At 55.7% G+C, this 16532-nt stretch overlaps 1 protein-coding gene across 2 annotated transcripts; it reads left to right on the forward strand.

The window, feature by feature from the left end:
* Positions 1 to 6879: 6879 nt before the first annotated feature.
* On the forward strand, positions 6880 to 12780 carry CHMP6 (charged multivesicular body protein 6). Of its 2 annotated transcripts, none has more exons than XM_082374318.1 (8): positions 6880 to 7038; positions 8486 to 8595; positions 8747 to 8834; positions 9413 to 9499; positions 10328 to 10393; positions 10631 to 10711; positions 11747 to 11801; positions 12489 to 12780. In XM_082374318.1, exons 1-8 carry the CDS (start codon positions 6973 to 6975, stop codon positions 12542 to 12544), a joined length of 609 nt encoding a protein of 202 aa, XP_082230444.1. In that variant the 5' UTR covers positions 6880 to 6972; the 3' UTR covers positions 12545 to 12780. The 2 variants fall into 2 exon arrangements, with proteins under 2 accessions (XP_082230444.1, XP_082230445.1); XM_082374319.1 differs by having other exon boundaries at positions 6889 to 7038; positions 8498 to 8595.
* The last annotated feature ends 3752 nt before the right edge of the window (positions 12781 to 16532 follow it).

Genomic DNA, 16532 nt, shown 5'->3' on the forward strand with positions numbered 1-16532 from the left:
GCAGCTGGTCCCGCCAACACCTCATCTGTGTCTTCAGCACTATTTCCTGGGCTCATACCCAATGTCTGGGACTTGGCCTGGATTCTTCCGACTTCTTCCAAAAGATTCCTTGGCTCACCCCGCGTTCTCTGCTGCTGTCACCCACCGCCTCCTTAGTCTGACCCCGCGGGACCCCTGACCCTGGGGACCCCTGACCAGGACCCTGACAGTTCTTAACATGCTGCACGTGCATCCCCGGTCAGCCCCCCAGCTCGTCCTCCCTGGGGTGTCCTGGCCCGACCAGGCATCGGCATGACCCACATTCTCATGTTGGGCTTGTGCCAGAATCGCTGGTATTTCGTGGCCTCGAAGAGCGCCTATTTTGGAGGAAATTCCCTCCTCTCTGCCCGCGAGCACCCGCCCATCCCTCTGCGGATTGGCTCAGGCGAGGGCATGACACCCGCAAGGCCACAGCTGATTGGCCTGGAGAGAACCAATCAGAGCCCTTGTCTGGGAGTGAAGCCTGGAGGCCTGGGAAGGTGGGCACCCAGCGGAGGCTGAGAGGTGGGCAGAGAAGGTGGACGGAGGATGAGGGCCGAGGAGCGATGAGGGGCAGGAGGTCCCGGATGGCCTCCTGCGCTGGTCACCCAAGGCAGCCTCAGTTGGTGGAGGTTCAGTTCCTGCCATGTGTTCCTTGGCCCGCCACCCCGGCCCGCAAGGCCCTGTCAGCTACACCTGTGCGCAAACCGGCCCGCGCGGCCGCACTTTCACGCCGCCTGCTTGCCCCAGTCTGCGAGTCAGGTAAGGGCCACCCCGTTGTACCTTCCCTGGAAGGCCTCCCATCAGGATTCCAGGTTAATTTCCTCCGGTAGTAAGTGTTCCGTCCGAGCTGTGGATGGTGGAAGAGGTGTAGGGGCGGCCAACTGGGGCCTTGGCAGGTGTGGTTGTGAGGCAGGGGGTCACTGTGCCGAGCCTTTCATTTCGAGTCTACGAAAGCTCCCACGCCCCCAAGATCCAGTGATGGGACCCCTGACCTTCATTCCTGAAACCCTGGTTTTGAAGGGTTGAATCTCTGTAATAAACATCTTCCTGCTTGAAATTCCCAGAGAGGTGCCTGTTTACAGAGGATTCCATGATGCAGTTAGTGCCAGAAGTCAGTCCAGGAGAGAGACCTTCGAAGACAGAAACCCAGAACTGGTGGTACACAGCGATGATCTCATCATTGTGTTATGGACTGAACTGTGTCCCCCCCAAAATTCAGATGTTGAAGTCCTAAGCTCCAATACCTCAGAATATGCCCTTATTTAGGGAGACATCTCTACAGAGGTGATCAAGTTAAAATGAAGTCATTCAGCTCGGCCCTGATCCAACATGACTGGAGTCCTTATGGAAAGGGGAAATCTGGGCACAGATGGGAGGCTACGTGAAGATGGAGGCAGAGGCCAGGTGATGCTTCCACATTGCCAGGCCTTGCTGGCAAACCACCAGAAGCTGGGAGAGAAGCTGGGAGAGAGTCCCCCTCACAGCCTCAGAGGGAGCCGGCCCTGCCGACACCTTGATCTCAGACTTCCAACCTGCAGACTGTGAGACAATAAGTTTCTGTTGTCTAAGTGGCCCAGCCTGTGGTAATTTGTCATGGCAGCCAGGGGGACTAACACAGTCTGTGGCAAATTGGACACGGGTAGTGGAGACATGCTGCAGCCACACACTTTTCTGTGATGACCTGGAAGGAAGTGTTTCCTGAAAGCCAGGTTCTGGGAGCCCAAGCAACTGCAAAGCAACATCCTGGGGGAAATCAGGGCTGTGGGGTAGGCTGGTGACTTCTGACCACGCTGGGAAGATTTCATTTTTTAAAATGACAAGCAAGGGGCTTTAAATTCTCTGTTCAAGGTAGAGTCAGAAAAGCAGAAAATGTGTAGGACTACTATAAAAGAAAATCTTGTTTCTTGTAGCAAGACTGTTGTGTCTGGAAATCACTCCCCAAGTTTTATCCTGTGGGTTGTAGGATTACAATGTAAATTGAATTCTCAGCCTCACCAGGTCAGAGCTTTAAGTGTGAAAGAGTCAGATGGAGAGAGCTGAGTGGACTGATCTTGAGCCCCCATAATCCCGTTGAGCCTTGTCTCCCAGCAGAAGCAACCCTGCTCGCTGTCTGAGGCAGCCCTCCCGCCCCCACTCGTGAAGACCCCACCGAAGCAGCGACCTGCTTCACGCCCCAAGAATACCAAGATATTGCTGACTCACACTGGAGAGTCTTGCGGGGGCATCCCTCACAGGTGCCCGAGGCAGTCGACCCCCAGGGAGCTGGACAGGGTATGGGCACCTGAGACTCGGGGCCCCACTGTTTGCTTTCATCTGTGAGAAACTCCTTTGTTCATGGAAACTTGGACTTAACATGGCCCAGCTAAGGTGCCAGGAATTTCTTGGTATAATACAGAGGAAAGACTACAAGGGCTGGGGCAGACAAGGACTTGACATGAACTTATCAGGTGCAACCCGCTCATTGAGCCCCTCGTGGCCCCGAAGCACACACACTGGACAGAGGCCCCAAGAAAGCCCTTGGTGAGGACCTCGGGTTCTTGAAAAGCCCTCCAAAGTCTGCAGGCCAGGAATGACGGTAGAGGTGCTGCCATCAAAACAGGGTCCCTGATTTCTCCTGGGAACCCGGTGGGGCAAGGCCCAGAGCTAAGGTGGGCAGGTCACTGAAAAAGCAGCAAACCCAAGGGACTTCCCTGGTGGTCCAGTGGTTAGGACTCCGTGCTCCCAGTGCAGGGGGCCCGAGTTTGATCGCTGGTGGGGGAAATAGATCCTGCATGCCACAACTAAGGCCTGGTGCAGCCTAAATAAATAAATATATATATATATATATATTTTTTAAAAGACCCAATTGGCAAAAAATTTCAAAAAAAAATAAAATGAAAAAATGAAAAATGTTAACCATCGTTTGAGCCTTCAGCGAGTCATAGTAGTAACATCAAAGACCACTGATCACCATAACAAATATAATAATGAAGAAGTTTGAAATATTGTGAGAATTAGCAAAACATGACACAGAGACAGGAGGTGAACAAATGCTGTTGGAAAAATGGTGCCGGGCTTCCCTGGTGGCGCAGTGGCTGAGAATCTGCCTGCCAATGCAGGGGACACGGGTTCGAGTTCTGGTCTGGGAAGATCCCACATGCCGCAGAGCAACTAGGCCCGTGAGCCACAACTACTGAGCCTGCGCGTCTGGAGCCTGTGCTCCGCAACAAGAGAGGCCGCGATAGTGAGAGGCCCGCGCATCGCGATGAAGAGTGGCCCCCACTTGCCGCAAGTAGAGAAAGCCCTCGCACAGAAACGAAGACCCAACACAGCCAAAAAATAAAATTAAATCAATTAATTGATTTTTTTTTTAAATGGTGCCAATAGACTTGCTCAATACAAGGTTGTCATGAACCTTCAATTGTTAAAAAATGCAATATCTGTGAAGTGTAATAAAACGAGGTACACCTGTATTGTAATTGTTTTGGCCCTTTTTTTTTTTTTTTGGCTGCACCGTGCAGCTTATGGGATCTTAGTTCCCCAACCAGGATTGAACCCGGGCCCTCAGCAGTGAAAGCATGGAGTCCTAACCACTGAACCACCAGGGAATTCCCTGTTTTGGCATTTTTTTAAAGATTTTTTTTGATGTGGACCATTTTTAAAGTCTTTATTGAATTTGTTACAATATTGCTTCTGTTTTGTTTTGGTTTTTTGGCCGCAAGGCATGAGGGATCCCAGCTCCCCAACCAGGAATCGAACTTACACCCCCTGCATTGGAAGGTAAAGTCCTAACCACTGGACTGCCAGGGAAGTCCCAGCAATAAAGCAACTTTTATACCTTAAATTCCTTTTCTTTTCTTTTTTTTTAATAAATTTATTTTATTTATTTATTTTGGCTGCGATGGGTCTTTGTTGCTGCCCGCAGGCTTTCTCTAGTTGTGGCGAGCGGGAGCTAGTCTTCGTTGCAGTGCCCGGGCTTCTCACTGCGGTGGCCTCTCTTGTTGTGGAGCACGGGCTCTAGGCACACGGACTTCAGTAGTTGTAGCATGTGGGCTCAGTAGTTGTGGCACACGGGCCCTAGAGCACAGGCTCAGTAGTTGTGGTGCACGGGCTTAGTTGCTCCGCGGCATGTGGGATCTTCCTGGACCAGGGCTCGAACCCGTGTCCCCTGCATTGGCAGGCGGATTCTCAACCACTGCACCACCAGGGAAGCCCTTAAATTCCTTTTCTACTCGAGGTCTAGACCACCAGAAAATCTGAATGTTTTCTCTAACAGGGTGAAATCCCAGTTCCTCCAGAACGTACTGCACTTAATCAAGGGCACAGCATCTCTAGACTTCAGAATACACCTAACTAAAACAAGGAGAGTTGTTCTGTGATGATCTCATGGTCTTGTCCAGTACAAAAATTTTATAACTGTGTGATATATATAAACTCCATAAAATGAGTGTTAATATTTTCACATGTAGCAAAATGGGGAGCAGGCAGATTCAGTTCATCACACAGCACTTCTCAAGGCACAATCATTTGCATACCACCGCCACAATTTTTACCATTTCTGGGTACCACCTGTACTATGATTACTTAACAGCTTTCTTTGAATCAACTTACTTATTCCACTTTAATAATTTATTTTAAAAGGAAACTTTATATCAGCATAAATGCAAAACCTTTGTCTTTTGTCATAAAAATATATTTAAACATAGATATTTTACCAGTTATGTTTATTCTTAAATACATAGTATTTTAAAGAACATTATTTAAAAGGTCTGTGTACCATCTAAAGTCACCTGAAGGATCCCACATAGTAGTCTGGATAAAGCTCTTTGGGGCTTTATCCAGTCCGTCTTTGGGGTAGACTGCACTAAACGGAAGTTGTATTTCCCTTATATTCCCTGGAGTGTCAGGAACTTGGTCTTCTTAGAAACTATCCCTGGGTCAACAGCAGCTTATAACTCAAGAGCAAATTAGTGAAAGTCAATCCCATGATCACCTAATAATAATAAAAGCCAACATTTGTTGAGCACTTACTATATATGCCCATGTGGTTTTCATACTTTCGAGTCTTATTTTCTAATTCCAAAAACTAAAATAGATTTTTACTGAATAGTGGTATGACTGATGGTATATGTTTCTTAAAGGTCCAAATGTAATTTAAAAAAATGGAAAAAAGAGTACAGTTGATTTATAATATCGTGTTAGTTTCAGGTGGACAACTCAGCGATTCAGTTATACAAAAAGACCTCTGAGTATTTCAGGACAGGTGCCCCTTGAGATCCTGCCATAGAACACAGTTTCTCTCTTCCAATGTCTCTCTTGATGGACTGGGGGTAATAAAGCATTTTAAATTAAGGTATAAAAAAATTAAGGTATGTACATTAAGGTATGTACATCTTTTTTTTTAGACATAATGCTATTGCACATTTAATAGACTACAGTATAGCATAAAACATAACTTTTATATGCACTGGGAGAGCAAGAAATTCCTGTGAAATATTGCAGCATTTGCTTTATTGCAGTGGTCTGGATCAGAACCCTCAGTACCTCGGAGTCGTGCCTGTATGTGTGCAGTGACGGATGGCAAGAAGTTACATCTGTATTGAATCACAGGCAGCTGCTAAGGTTTGACTGAACGGGCAGGGACTTGGAAGAAACAGGATTGGAAGATTGGTCATAGGAAATCTGGGGGAGATTTGGATGGACTTCTCAGAGTGGACACACGACATTCGTGTCCCAGGGAAGGCTCACGAAAGAGCACCCTCTGCCCAGGAGGCTCTCCGTGGCCAGGTGGACGCAGTGCACACTCTCTGGACACGAGCCAACGGCTTTTCCCAGGCCCCCAGCGCTCGGTCAATGGGCCTGTGGACAAAGTGACCATGTGGGCAGGGATGGAGGCTCTGCGGGGCTCAGTTACATGGACTTCCCCTCACTGAGGCTCACCTGGCCGCCGCTGCTGAGGGCCCAGTGGGTCAAGAGCACTGAGCCCCCCAGATGGCACTATTAGCTGGGGGACCAGCCAGCTGCCCAACAGCAGGTTAGCTAATCAGGACTCTTCCCTCAGGGGGCAGTGACATGTCCTCACGGGAATAGACACTCTGGATACAGATTTGCCTCCCCCCTCGCCCAGGGGGCTTCTGCCAGCGGCACTGTTGTGGACTGAGAGGTCCATCGTGGTGTCCACGCAGCACTGCTTCTGATCAAGGAGTTCATTTCACAGAAAGGGGTGAGCGCTGGACTCGTGCCATGGGACGCCTCATCTTAGCATGACCCCACCGCCCAGGAGCTGCTGGGCTGCTAGAAAGGTGGCGGGGCCCATGCAGACTGGGCTGCGGGATCAGTTGGGGAGACCAAACAGGGCTGGGTGCCATCCTATGACCCCCCACCCCAGCCGGGACACACGGGTGGGAGCCAAGGCTGCATGTGTACGTGGCGCCCCGCCCTATATCCCCGATGCCCCGTGGGGGCTTCTGCCCGTGTCCACGGAACCAGAAGGTGGGCTCCTCCGGGGACTAGTCACAGGCCCGGAGGACAGAGCGGGTGGAGCATGCTGCCCAGGGGGCGGTTCAGCGGACACTGACGCTCAGGGTTGTAACATCACTAAACGCAGCATTTTGTGGTCCGAGCCGGCGGGGCAGTGACTTGTGAACAAGATTTCTGACCGCCCGGGAGACGGTCCACGCTGTCACCCTGCGAGGGTCCCACCGTAGTGGGAGATGGAACTTTTAGTCTTGAAGACCGCGCAGGTGAGGCATTCTGGAAATGCACGTGAACCACGCGATCCAGAGCCCCAGAACCCCGGCCGCTTCTCGGGGCGGGGCCTCCGTCTGCGGACAGCCGCGTTCCGCGTTCTGCGGCGCTTGGCCCCGCGCGGCCGCCGTAGCGGGGGTGGGTCGGGTCCGAACTACGGTGGCCGCGCCGTGCGGAGTCGACCGGGCTAGGCGGCGGGGCGCGGGCCGGGCCGCGCCGGCCGCCATGGGCAACCTGTTCGGCCGTAAGAAGCAGCAGAGCCGGGTCACGGAGCAGGACAAGGCCATCCTGGTGAGACGCCGGGCCCCGCAGGCGGGTGGACGCGGGCCGGGGACACCTGGGCCGGGCGGGGAAACCGAGGCACGGCGGCTACCGGCTGCGTTTCCCCCCTCGCCACGGGCTTCGGCCCCTCCGGCCGCCCAGCCCCACGCCGGGGCCGCAGCCTCGGAGCCCGTCTGGGGCGGTGGGTGGAGGGCTTCCGGTGGGAAGCGTGTCCGGGTCCGGTTCCCAGCGAGTCTGAGCGAATCCGGTCGCTGCGGGTGTAGGCGGTCCCGGTGCGGCGATTGAGCTGTGCCTCAGGTCTCGGGAGGCGGTGCCCGCGTCTCACTGTTTCCTGGTCGTACCTTGTCAGCGGGTAGGCTGGCCACGGGGTGGGATGGCGGGCGCCTCTCACGGCAGCAGGGACAGGACGTGCGGCTGTCGACGAGCCCGACCCACCGGCCATGGGGAGCGCTGGGGCAGACAGCCTCTAAAGAGAATGGAGTTGTGGAGGGAACTGGGGAGCGGCCGCTTGAGACAGACTGACCACGTCTACACTGGGGGCTAATTTCTCACCATGTTGAGTCTTAAAGATTTGCACACCCTTGACCCAGTTAACTCACTCCCCATAACCGACCCTGAAGACATAATCTTCCATCTGAGAAGTGCCTTGTGCTTGCAGATGCTCACCGTAGCGTCACCTGAAATGATGAAATTTGGAAGAAATGTAAATGGCTTAAAATAGGGGAGGAGAGACTAAGGCGTGTAAATGTCCCTGCATCCTTTTTGGGACACTGGGGTCCTAGGTGATTGGCACGGTCACATGAACATCACCTCAGTGCACCATCTGTTGTACACTTACATATGGTGATAAGTGGCAAGAGCAGGGGAGCTGATGGCAAATGGCTGAAGTCCACAGAGGAGTGAAGCTGGGAGGGAAGGCCCCAGTCTCCAGCCATGGCTGGGCTGGGATGGTGGCACTCGGGTGACTGTCACCAGCGACTTCTGTGTCGTCTCTTCACCTTGGAGGTGCTGGCCGCACTCCCTGACCAGCGCTCACACTCCTCGCTGATGGCGATGCCCTGCCATGACGGCGGTGAGAGCATGCCCTGCACCCCGGTGCTGAGGACATTAGGCTGGCTCTCTGTCTGAGGTGGGGGAGATCTTGGGGATTTGTAGGATATTGAGTTGCATCCCTGACCTCCACCTCCTAGATGCCAGTGGCATCCCCAGTGTGACAGCCAGGAATGTCTCCAGATAGTGCCCCACGTGCCCTGGGGGGCAAACTTGTCCCCATGGAGAACTCAGTTTCAGAGGATGTGCTTCCATTGGTGGCAGTTGGGGCATCCTGGCCTGTGGGGGGCCCTTCAGTGACCCCAGCAGCCTCTGTGCTGGCTCTCCTGGGTGCTGGGTAGCCCGGTGAGTGTCCAGTGTGCCCTGCCTGGGCTTGGTGTCGACACAAGGCCTGCTTTCCCGGCAGCAACTGAAGCAGCAGCGGGATAAGCTGAAGCAGTACCAGAAGAGGATCACCCAGCAGCTGGAGCGGGAGCGGGAGATTGCCCGGCAGCTCCTGCGCGACGGCAGGAAGGAGTGAGTGGGGCTGGGGGCCGGTCTTCGGGAGAGGGGTTCTGTCCCCCATCGGCCTAGAGCAGAGGTGGGGCAGGCCTGGAGGCTGGTCAGTGCCAGGCCAGGGCAGCTGATGGCCATGGCTGCTGGGTCACTGCTCGGGTTCCCTCTGCAGACGGGCCAAGCTGCTGCTCAAGAAGAAGCGATACCGGGAGCAGCTCCTGGACAAGACAGAAAACCAGATCACCAGCCTAGAGACCATGGTAGGCCTAGTAGGGGTCGGGGGGTATGGGCCATGGACCGTGTAGGCGCCAGAGTCCCCTCAGAGGACTGAAACCTATCGTTTTCCTCTCCTGGACCTCTCAGCCCGAGGCTATGGAATGGGTCAGGCCTGGAGGTGGAGGAGAATCTTTGATGGGAGCTTGATGGTCTTAAGGGGCTGGGGCAGGTTGGCTCTTGCAGGATCGTGGCTGGGGGGCTAGGCCACTTCTGGGTGGTGGGGTGGGCGGGGAGTCTGCCCCAGTGACTGAAGAGGTGTTGGGATCTGCAGGAGGCTCCCGAAGTGATCCAGTTTCAGGACCCAGAGCTCTAGTTCTGCTCTTTTGCTAACAGAGCTGCTGGTTATAAGCAGTCTACTTTGCGATTCCTCCCAGGCCCTCTCAGTCCCGCCCAAGTGTTGGTCAGGGCAGCGGGAAAGGACAGAGGGAGGAGGAAGGCAGAGACAGTCTGCTCTGAGGCCCAGCAGTCTTTGTCAGTGATAGTGTGATCCTAACTCCCTTCCATGGGTCTGCATGAGGCGGCAGAGAAGGTGGGCCCCTGACCACACGGGTTCCTTCCTCAGGTCCAGAGTATTGAGTTCACCCAGATTGAAATGAAGGTGATCGAGGGGCTGCAGTTTGGAAATGAGTGTCTGAATAAGATGCACCAGGTAAGTCTTGCAGGACTGGGGACAGAGAGGAGGGGCAGCCAGTGGAATAAGGAGAGGGGTAGTCCCTGAGGCCACACCTGCACGCAGGCCTTCGGGCATGAGGGAAAGCCAGTCACTACCAGGAGAAGGTGACGGGAGAGGGTGACAGTCTAGTAGTACAAACTCAGGGATATTGACCTGAGAATAGGGACCCAAACTATAAATTGTGTCCAGAGATGCTAAAGTGACTAGAGGGACAGTCTGGTTTGAATGGGGGAGGGGTGTGGTGAACTAATCTGGAGGACTTCCCAGAGGAGGTGAACACAGCTTCATTTCAGGAAACAGCACAGAGGTGGATGGTGAAAGGAGAGGTGAGGCGCAGAGATGGCATGCCCCGGCCCCCACCCCATCTCATTCCTGATGAGTGGATGGCAGTGGGGCTGGGCAGAGAGCTGAGGTTACACTGCCTTTCTGACTGTCCAATGTCGTGGTGACCAGTCAAGCAAAGGTGCTGCTTTGAACCCAAAAGAAATCAAGTCACCTGGCCAGAGAAAAATTTTTATATTTTTGACTACCGCTAGGGTTGATTTGAGTGCCAGAAGGGCCAGGAGGAGTCCAAGGAGGTCAGTTGAGGCTTCTGAAAAGACTGTCTGACAGCTCCATGCCTCTGTGGACGGGCCCTGCCTGGGACAGAAATAACCAAAGATGTGTTATATCCTGCTTGGCGTGGCTTCATTTAAACAGGAACAGAGGGTCTAGGCCGTGTGCCCTGCCAACGCAGGTGGCCTTCGTGTAGGGGGTTCTGTTACGTGCTTCACTGACAAGATTCAAAAACTTGTAACCGATCAGGTGATGTCCATAGAAGAGGTGGAGCGGATACTGGACGAGACGCAGGAGGCCGTGGAGTACCAGCGGGTAAGTGTTGCCACACCACGGGGCCCGCCATCTGGCAGCCGGCGAGGACAGTGGCCAACTCGCTGAATGTCCTGTGCCGCTCTCGAGGGCCAGGCCTTCCCACACCACGTGGGGGCTGCCTTCCTTCTTTTGAGTGAGAGGAGCCTTGAGCTGGGGCTGTCTCCTTCCTCCACGAGGGCCCACCCTTCCCCCACCCCAACCCAGCCATGCTCCTCACCTCTGCTCCTCCTTTTGCAGCAAATAGATGAGCTGTTGGCAGGAAGCTTCACTCAGGAGGACGAAGATGCCATCCTGGAGGAGCTGGACGCAATCACTCAGGTAACAGGACCCCCGGCACTGACACAGGCCCAGGTGTAGGGACCCCCCAGGAGGACTGCTCACTGGCCTCAGCGAGCAACTGTGTCAGGTTTCACTTGAGCACACGGCCCTGGTTCTGCAGCTGGTTTTCTTCCCTAAAACAACTGGCATTTGTGCTAAACTGAGGTCCCTTCTCCCCAGCCACCTGGCTGACCGCAGGGCAGGACTGGCCTGGAAAGAACATTTTGCAGGTTGTCCACCCAGGTGTTGCAGGCGTCAGAGTGAACCAGGTGCCAGGACAGAGCGGAATGCCGACCCTCCTAGCTCCCTCAGCCCTTTCCTCCCCAGTGGGCAGCGTGTGGGTTTTATATCAAATGGGGGCTTTTTCCCTCTTGTGGCCGGTCACTCGCTGTCACACACAGGGCCTCCATGTGTTGGCCCAGAGGCCTCTAACCAGCCAACCGTCACTTCAGGCCCTGAGTCTGTGTTTGCTCCCTGATGGAGGGCGTCTCCATCTCTGTGGGCCCCTGCCTAAGCAAGCCGAATTCACACCGTGCCCACCAGCCTGCCACCCCCCAGCCATAGGCCAGGCCAGGCAAGCAGGTCCTTAGCACTGCTGCTCGCGGCCTGGGGGCCCTATGTGCACCTGCCTGCTAATTTACTTCCTCCCAAGGCCTGAGAGATAGACCAGCACTCGCTGGAACAACAGGTGCACCCAGGTGCCACCACCTGAGGCAGAGGCGCCACTGGGGCCCCTGACCTGCATGGGTGCCTGTTTCAAAGCCCTTGTCTCAGACTCAGAATGGAACTTTGGGTTGGGAGCCCCTCAGGCTCTGGGTCGTTGGGAGCAGCCGCCTTTTGTGGTCACTGTGCCCCCGGTGATGTGAGTTGCAGAGATGCCAGAAGCCAGGGAGGATGCACCCTGAGCTTGAGTGCTGGAGGATTTGTGTCCTATTTAAATCCCGCTGATAGCGGCTAAGTGAACGGGATGCTGTTCTCTCCAAGGGAAGGACAAGGTGATTGTATCTCACAGCCTTTATTCTCTGTTTCTTGCAGGAACAGATAGAGCTGCCAGAGGTTCCTTCAGAGCCCCTTCCTGAAAAGATCCCAGGTACCCTCCTCGTTATGTCCTTTGGAGAACCGTGCATTCTAGAGCAAAGCAAAATATCCTGGCCCCTGGGCCCTGCCCTTCCTGCTTGGTGCGGGTTGGGCCCCAATTCCCCTGCTTGGTGGGCGTGCTTGCTGGCACCAGCTCAGGCGGAGTGCGGGCCTCGCCCTGGGGTTGAGCCCAGGCTTCTGAGCAGTTTGGGTAACCTCGTAAGAGCCAAACCCCGTTCAGAGGGGCGAATCCCAAAGTTCGAGTCGGGAAAGGGCCAGTTTAGCTGTGCAGGCTCTTCTGGGTCCAACCCAGGACCAGCCGTCTTCTAAACATCACGGGGACGACCTTCCCCGCGGCATCGCTTAACACGCCTTCAGAAATTCTCTATCCGCCCGGACTCGTCTTTCGTGATTCGTCCTCAGTTCTTTCTGCTCCCTTGCTGCTGCTTGGCCTCCCTTCTGGGGTCCGTGGGGAGGCGTGCACGCCTGCCTGCTGTGCTGTCCTGAGTGCTTGTGCCAGTGCCTGCTGTATGTCCTCCCTCCCGGCTTCTGTGTGTAACTCGCCTTTCTCAGAGCTGTGCCCGTTCTTCCCAGAGCGCGAAGCCCTGACCTGGCTCCTTGCTGCCTCTTGTCCTTTTTGGGAAGTTCCCGCCTCTGGGGTCTTCTGTACGCAACAGACATCTCTATGTTTCCTCCACAGAGAAAGTCCCCGTCAAGGCCAGGCCCCGACAGGCGGAAGTGGTGGCAGCCTCGTAACTTGTGTGGGAGTCACAGGGATTCCAGAGGCCTGGGGCCCACAGAGTTTGGGTGCGTGTCCGGCCCTGACCGGGCTCCCAGGAGGCTGGCGCCGGGCCAGGTGGGCCGGGAGCTGCCGGAGCAGCACAGCACACACAGGGCTCCTGACCAGGGTGACTCTACGGAGCGTTTCCCTGGCGCTGCTGTCTTGCTGTCGTTTCTGGATTAAATGGCAACATTCAAACTCTCCAGCCAAACACAGCTTCTGCAGCTGTGGTTCACACGGGCCACGGCCAGGCCCAACGCTCCTGGTGCCGGTCACACCTCCCGTCCCGGGTCGCGCGGCTCCACGGGCCAGTGTCTCCGCCACCCTGTCTTCTGTGGAAGGCACATCAGACCTGGCCTCCCCACCCTTCCCTTTCCCTTCTTCCTGCTGCTCCCATTAGCTGGCAGGGCTTTGGTTAAGGGGTCCCTGCCTTGGCCTGGCTCCTGAACGTGCCCAGTTTCCATGTAGACCTGGGGGTGGTAACCTCTCTGCTTCCACGTCGGCGTCTGTGGGTGGTGGACCAGGAGGGGTGCATCCCTGATGGATTTTGATGACTCTAGGAGGTCTGCCCACCCCATCACTCCTGGGGCCGTACAGAGGCCCAGTCCTGCTGACAGACATTCCAGCATAGCCGGCAGGTGTGGCTGCGGGTCCCTGAGCTGCCAGCTTCGAGCTGTTTGCAGCCAAGGGGAGACAGTGAAGGATGGAAGTGACTTCCCTAGTTCACGGTTCGTTTTGGAATTAGACAATCTCCCTGAGACTTCACTCCCAACAAGAAGACAAAGGGGACCCTCTTAGCCCCCAGACAGGCCAGCCCCATATTAAAGTTGACACCCACACAGCCTGCTGCCTTGTGGACTGGGGTCCGTGGAAGGGTGGGTTGGTGTGGCTCCTCCCTCAGGTCCCTGGAACACAGTCCCTTGACCCTCCTTGGCACCTGGCTGGTCAGTGCCACACAGGGGCTGGGGCCTCAGGAGCCAGTGAGGTTCTAGCCCTGCCCGGCTGTGGGTGGAAGGCAGTCACCTGTGGGCACCTGCCTGCAGCAGGTGCAGGGCGGTACTCTGGCCCCACCTCCCTTAGAAGGGGTGCTGGTGGTTTCTCCCTGTTCAAGGGGTTTTGTGTGACTCCCGCGGCTGGTGGCTGGGAGGACGTGCAGTTTGGTGCCTCTGGGGTGTGGGGGTCTGGTTTGGAGTCCTGATGTCTAGGTAGGAAGCCAGATGCCCCAGGGAGCGAGCAGGCAACAGCAAGGACAGAGAAGTGGGTGTCCCACCTAAGGGGAGGCCTCCACACCCTCCACCCAGAGGGTATGGTGGGATGTGGCCAAGTTGCCAGGTCTGGAGTTCTTCAAGAGGAGCTAGAAACCCAGGCTTTCAGGGGACAGTCTTGCTTCGTGTGAAAGCACCCTTACCAGGTGCAGTGCACGCCTCAGCCAGGAGGGGGCTCTCTGCCAGCTGACTTGGGGGATTTTGCCAGAAGCCGACCTTTCCAGCGCCACTCTGGATGCTGGGCCCCACCCCGGTCCTAGGGGCAGTTCTGATTGAGGCGGGGAAGGAGGTCCTGCCTCTCCTGGCTGTGAGTGACCCATCCCTCTGCAGCAGTGGGTCCCAGGCCGGGGGAGGGTGTGGAGGGACAGCCTCTCCAGACCTCACCAGCAGGGTGGACACCTCCCCTTTCCCTCTGCCTCCCCAGGACCCAGCGCTTGGGGCGGCCTGTGAGGCTGCCCATGGCAGTGCCCTGCCTCGTCTCTAACGGTTTCACCACTGGGAGCTGTGTGGTGGGCCGTCGGGTGCCAACCCCCCACGGTGAGCGCTTGGAGAACCTGCCCACGGGTGTGTGCGGCCCAGCTCCCTGGGATACACCCGTTCCCAGGACGGGAAGGTCATGACCAGCCTCCTGACCCAGGCAAGGGGTACCCTCGTCTGGAACAACCCAGGAGTCGGGGAGGGAAACCTCATCTTCTCGCCGTCAACAAGTGAGATTTCACATACCAACCAACATGCCTTTTCCTTTGTAAAAGTTCAACCCATGGACCTAGGGAGGCCGTGCTCTGAAACCCAGCTGACCTAGAGCTGACTCCTGGGCTCCGGCCTTGGAGGTCACCTGGCTCATAGGCCCCCTGTGTGTGTGTTGGGGCAGGGGGAGCCCATCCTGCCAGGATGAGACTCACATCTTCCTGCCCAGCGCTGAGCCCTGGTCTTAAAATACAAGCTGTGTGAGCCTGACCTGACCTAATCTGGGGGCATAGAACTCATGACGATCACAAACCAGTCACAGTTAAGTACAAAATCTGGGAGCAGAGCTGGCATCCTGCCCAAGATTAGTGGGGGCCTAGTGGGGGCCTTGGAGGAAGAGGAGAGGCCGCAGTGAGCCGCCTGCAGAGGGCCTGGTAGCAGCCGTGCCTGGTGGGTGGGACGGGCATAAGGGGGAGCCATGGGGGCCATCTGACCACAGAGAGGACTTCCTGGGAAGCTGGCAAGCCTGGCATTCAGAAGGGATAGACCAGGGCAGTAGAGAAAAGACCCAGAGACCAGGACCGTTTGGCTGGAGGCACGTTTGTGGTACAAGCAGCGTGGAAAGTAGAAAAGCAGGGGATGGGGAGTTGGGGGAAGAGGGCACCCAGGATTGGGTGGGGGTGCCTGGGACAGGGTAGGGGAGACAGAATGGGAGGTGCCTGGACAGGGTGGGGGCCGTGTCCTGGTTGCACTGTGTGCCCTTCCCTGGGGACTTGTTTGCCCTCCCCCCTACCCACTGCTGCCCCATGGGGTCTCCCGGTGACCCCCGCCTGCCCATGGGGAGAACTTGGTGATGTCAGGTGGGGCGTTGTCATGACAACACGGGAGCTTTGCCTTCGGAGGAGAGGCCCAGAGCCAGGTCACTGGCCACATCCCCAAACTCAGCAGGAGACCCCACCACCCCTTCCATCTCTGCTGGTGCTCAGCCACTGGGGTGGGGGCAGCAGGTCAGCAGGGGGAGCTGGGCCCCAGGGGGAGCTGGCCTCATCGCCCCAGGCAGAGCCTTGACTGCGTGAGCCAAGACACCCAGCCTGGGGCCTCCCCAGTGGACACCTGCACCCCTTGGCCAGGACAGCTGCCACCCTGGCATGTGCCTCACCCTTTCAACGATCCCTAGCATCCTTGTGGCCCTGTGTCTGGGGATCTCAGTGAGAAAATGGGAACACTCCAGATCTTTCTTCCTTAGTCATTTGCCCCCTCTCCACCCAGCTTTCCTGAGTGACCCTGCACACAACCCCATCCCGTCTGGTGCCCCGCCCTCACCAAGGACCAGGTCTCAGGCTGGGGGCTGTGGTGTCCTCCAGGGCTGCTCTCGCTACTTGTGATCTTGTTCCTGAGGAGTCTGAGGACTGGTCTTGGAAGGAAGGAAGGTGTGTTCTTTTCTGAGGCAGGCGCAGGCTAGTGTAGGGAAGGCATTTAAGGGTCATGAGCGACACTGTCCTCTGATCTGGCTTATGGAGTAAGTGAACCTTCCTTAAGAAGCAGAAGTTCTGAAACGAACTCAAAAGAGTAAGAGCACAGGGAATGAGGACCGTGGAAGCTGAACTGTGGATGCAAGGTGCTTGGCGGCGCTGTGACGCCCGAAGAGTGATCTTCACTCTGGTTTTTTTGGTAAAAGCTTCATTGATTGTGCAGTTCAGTCATTTTTATTATGTTCCCAGAGTTGTGCAACCATCACCACAATCAATTTTAAAACAGTCCCATCATCCCTAAGGAAACCCTGTACCCTCTAGCTAGTGCCCTCATCTCCCCTCCCCACAGTCCCTGACAGCCACTAGTCTGCTTTCTGTCTCTATGGATTTGCCCGTTCTGGACATTCATACACATGGAGCCACACAATGAATGACCTTTAGTGTCTGGCCTCTTAGTGTGATGTTTTTGAGGTTCACCCATGTTGTAGTGTGTATCAGTACTTCATTCCTTTTTATGGTTGAATAATGTTCATTGTATA

This window comes from Balaenoptera borealis (assembly GCF_965194805.1).
Source record: "Balaenoptera borealis genome assembly, chromosome: 20".
Taxonomy (NCBI): Eukaryota; Metazoa; Chordata; class Mammalia; order Artiodactyla; family Balaenopteridae; genus Balaenoptera; species Balaenoptera borealis.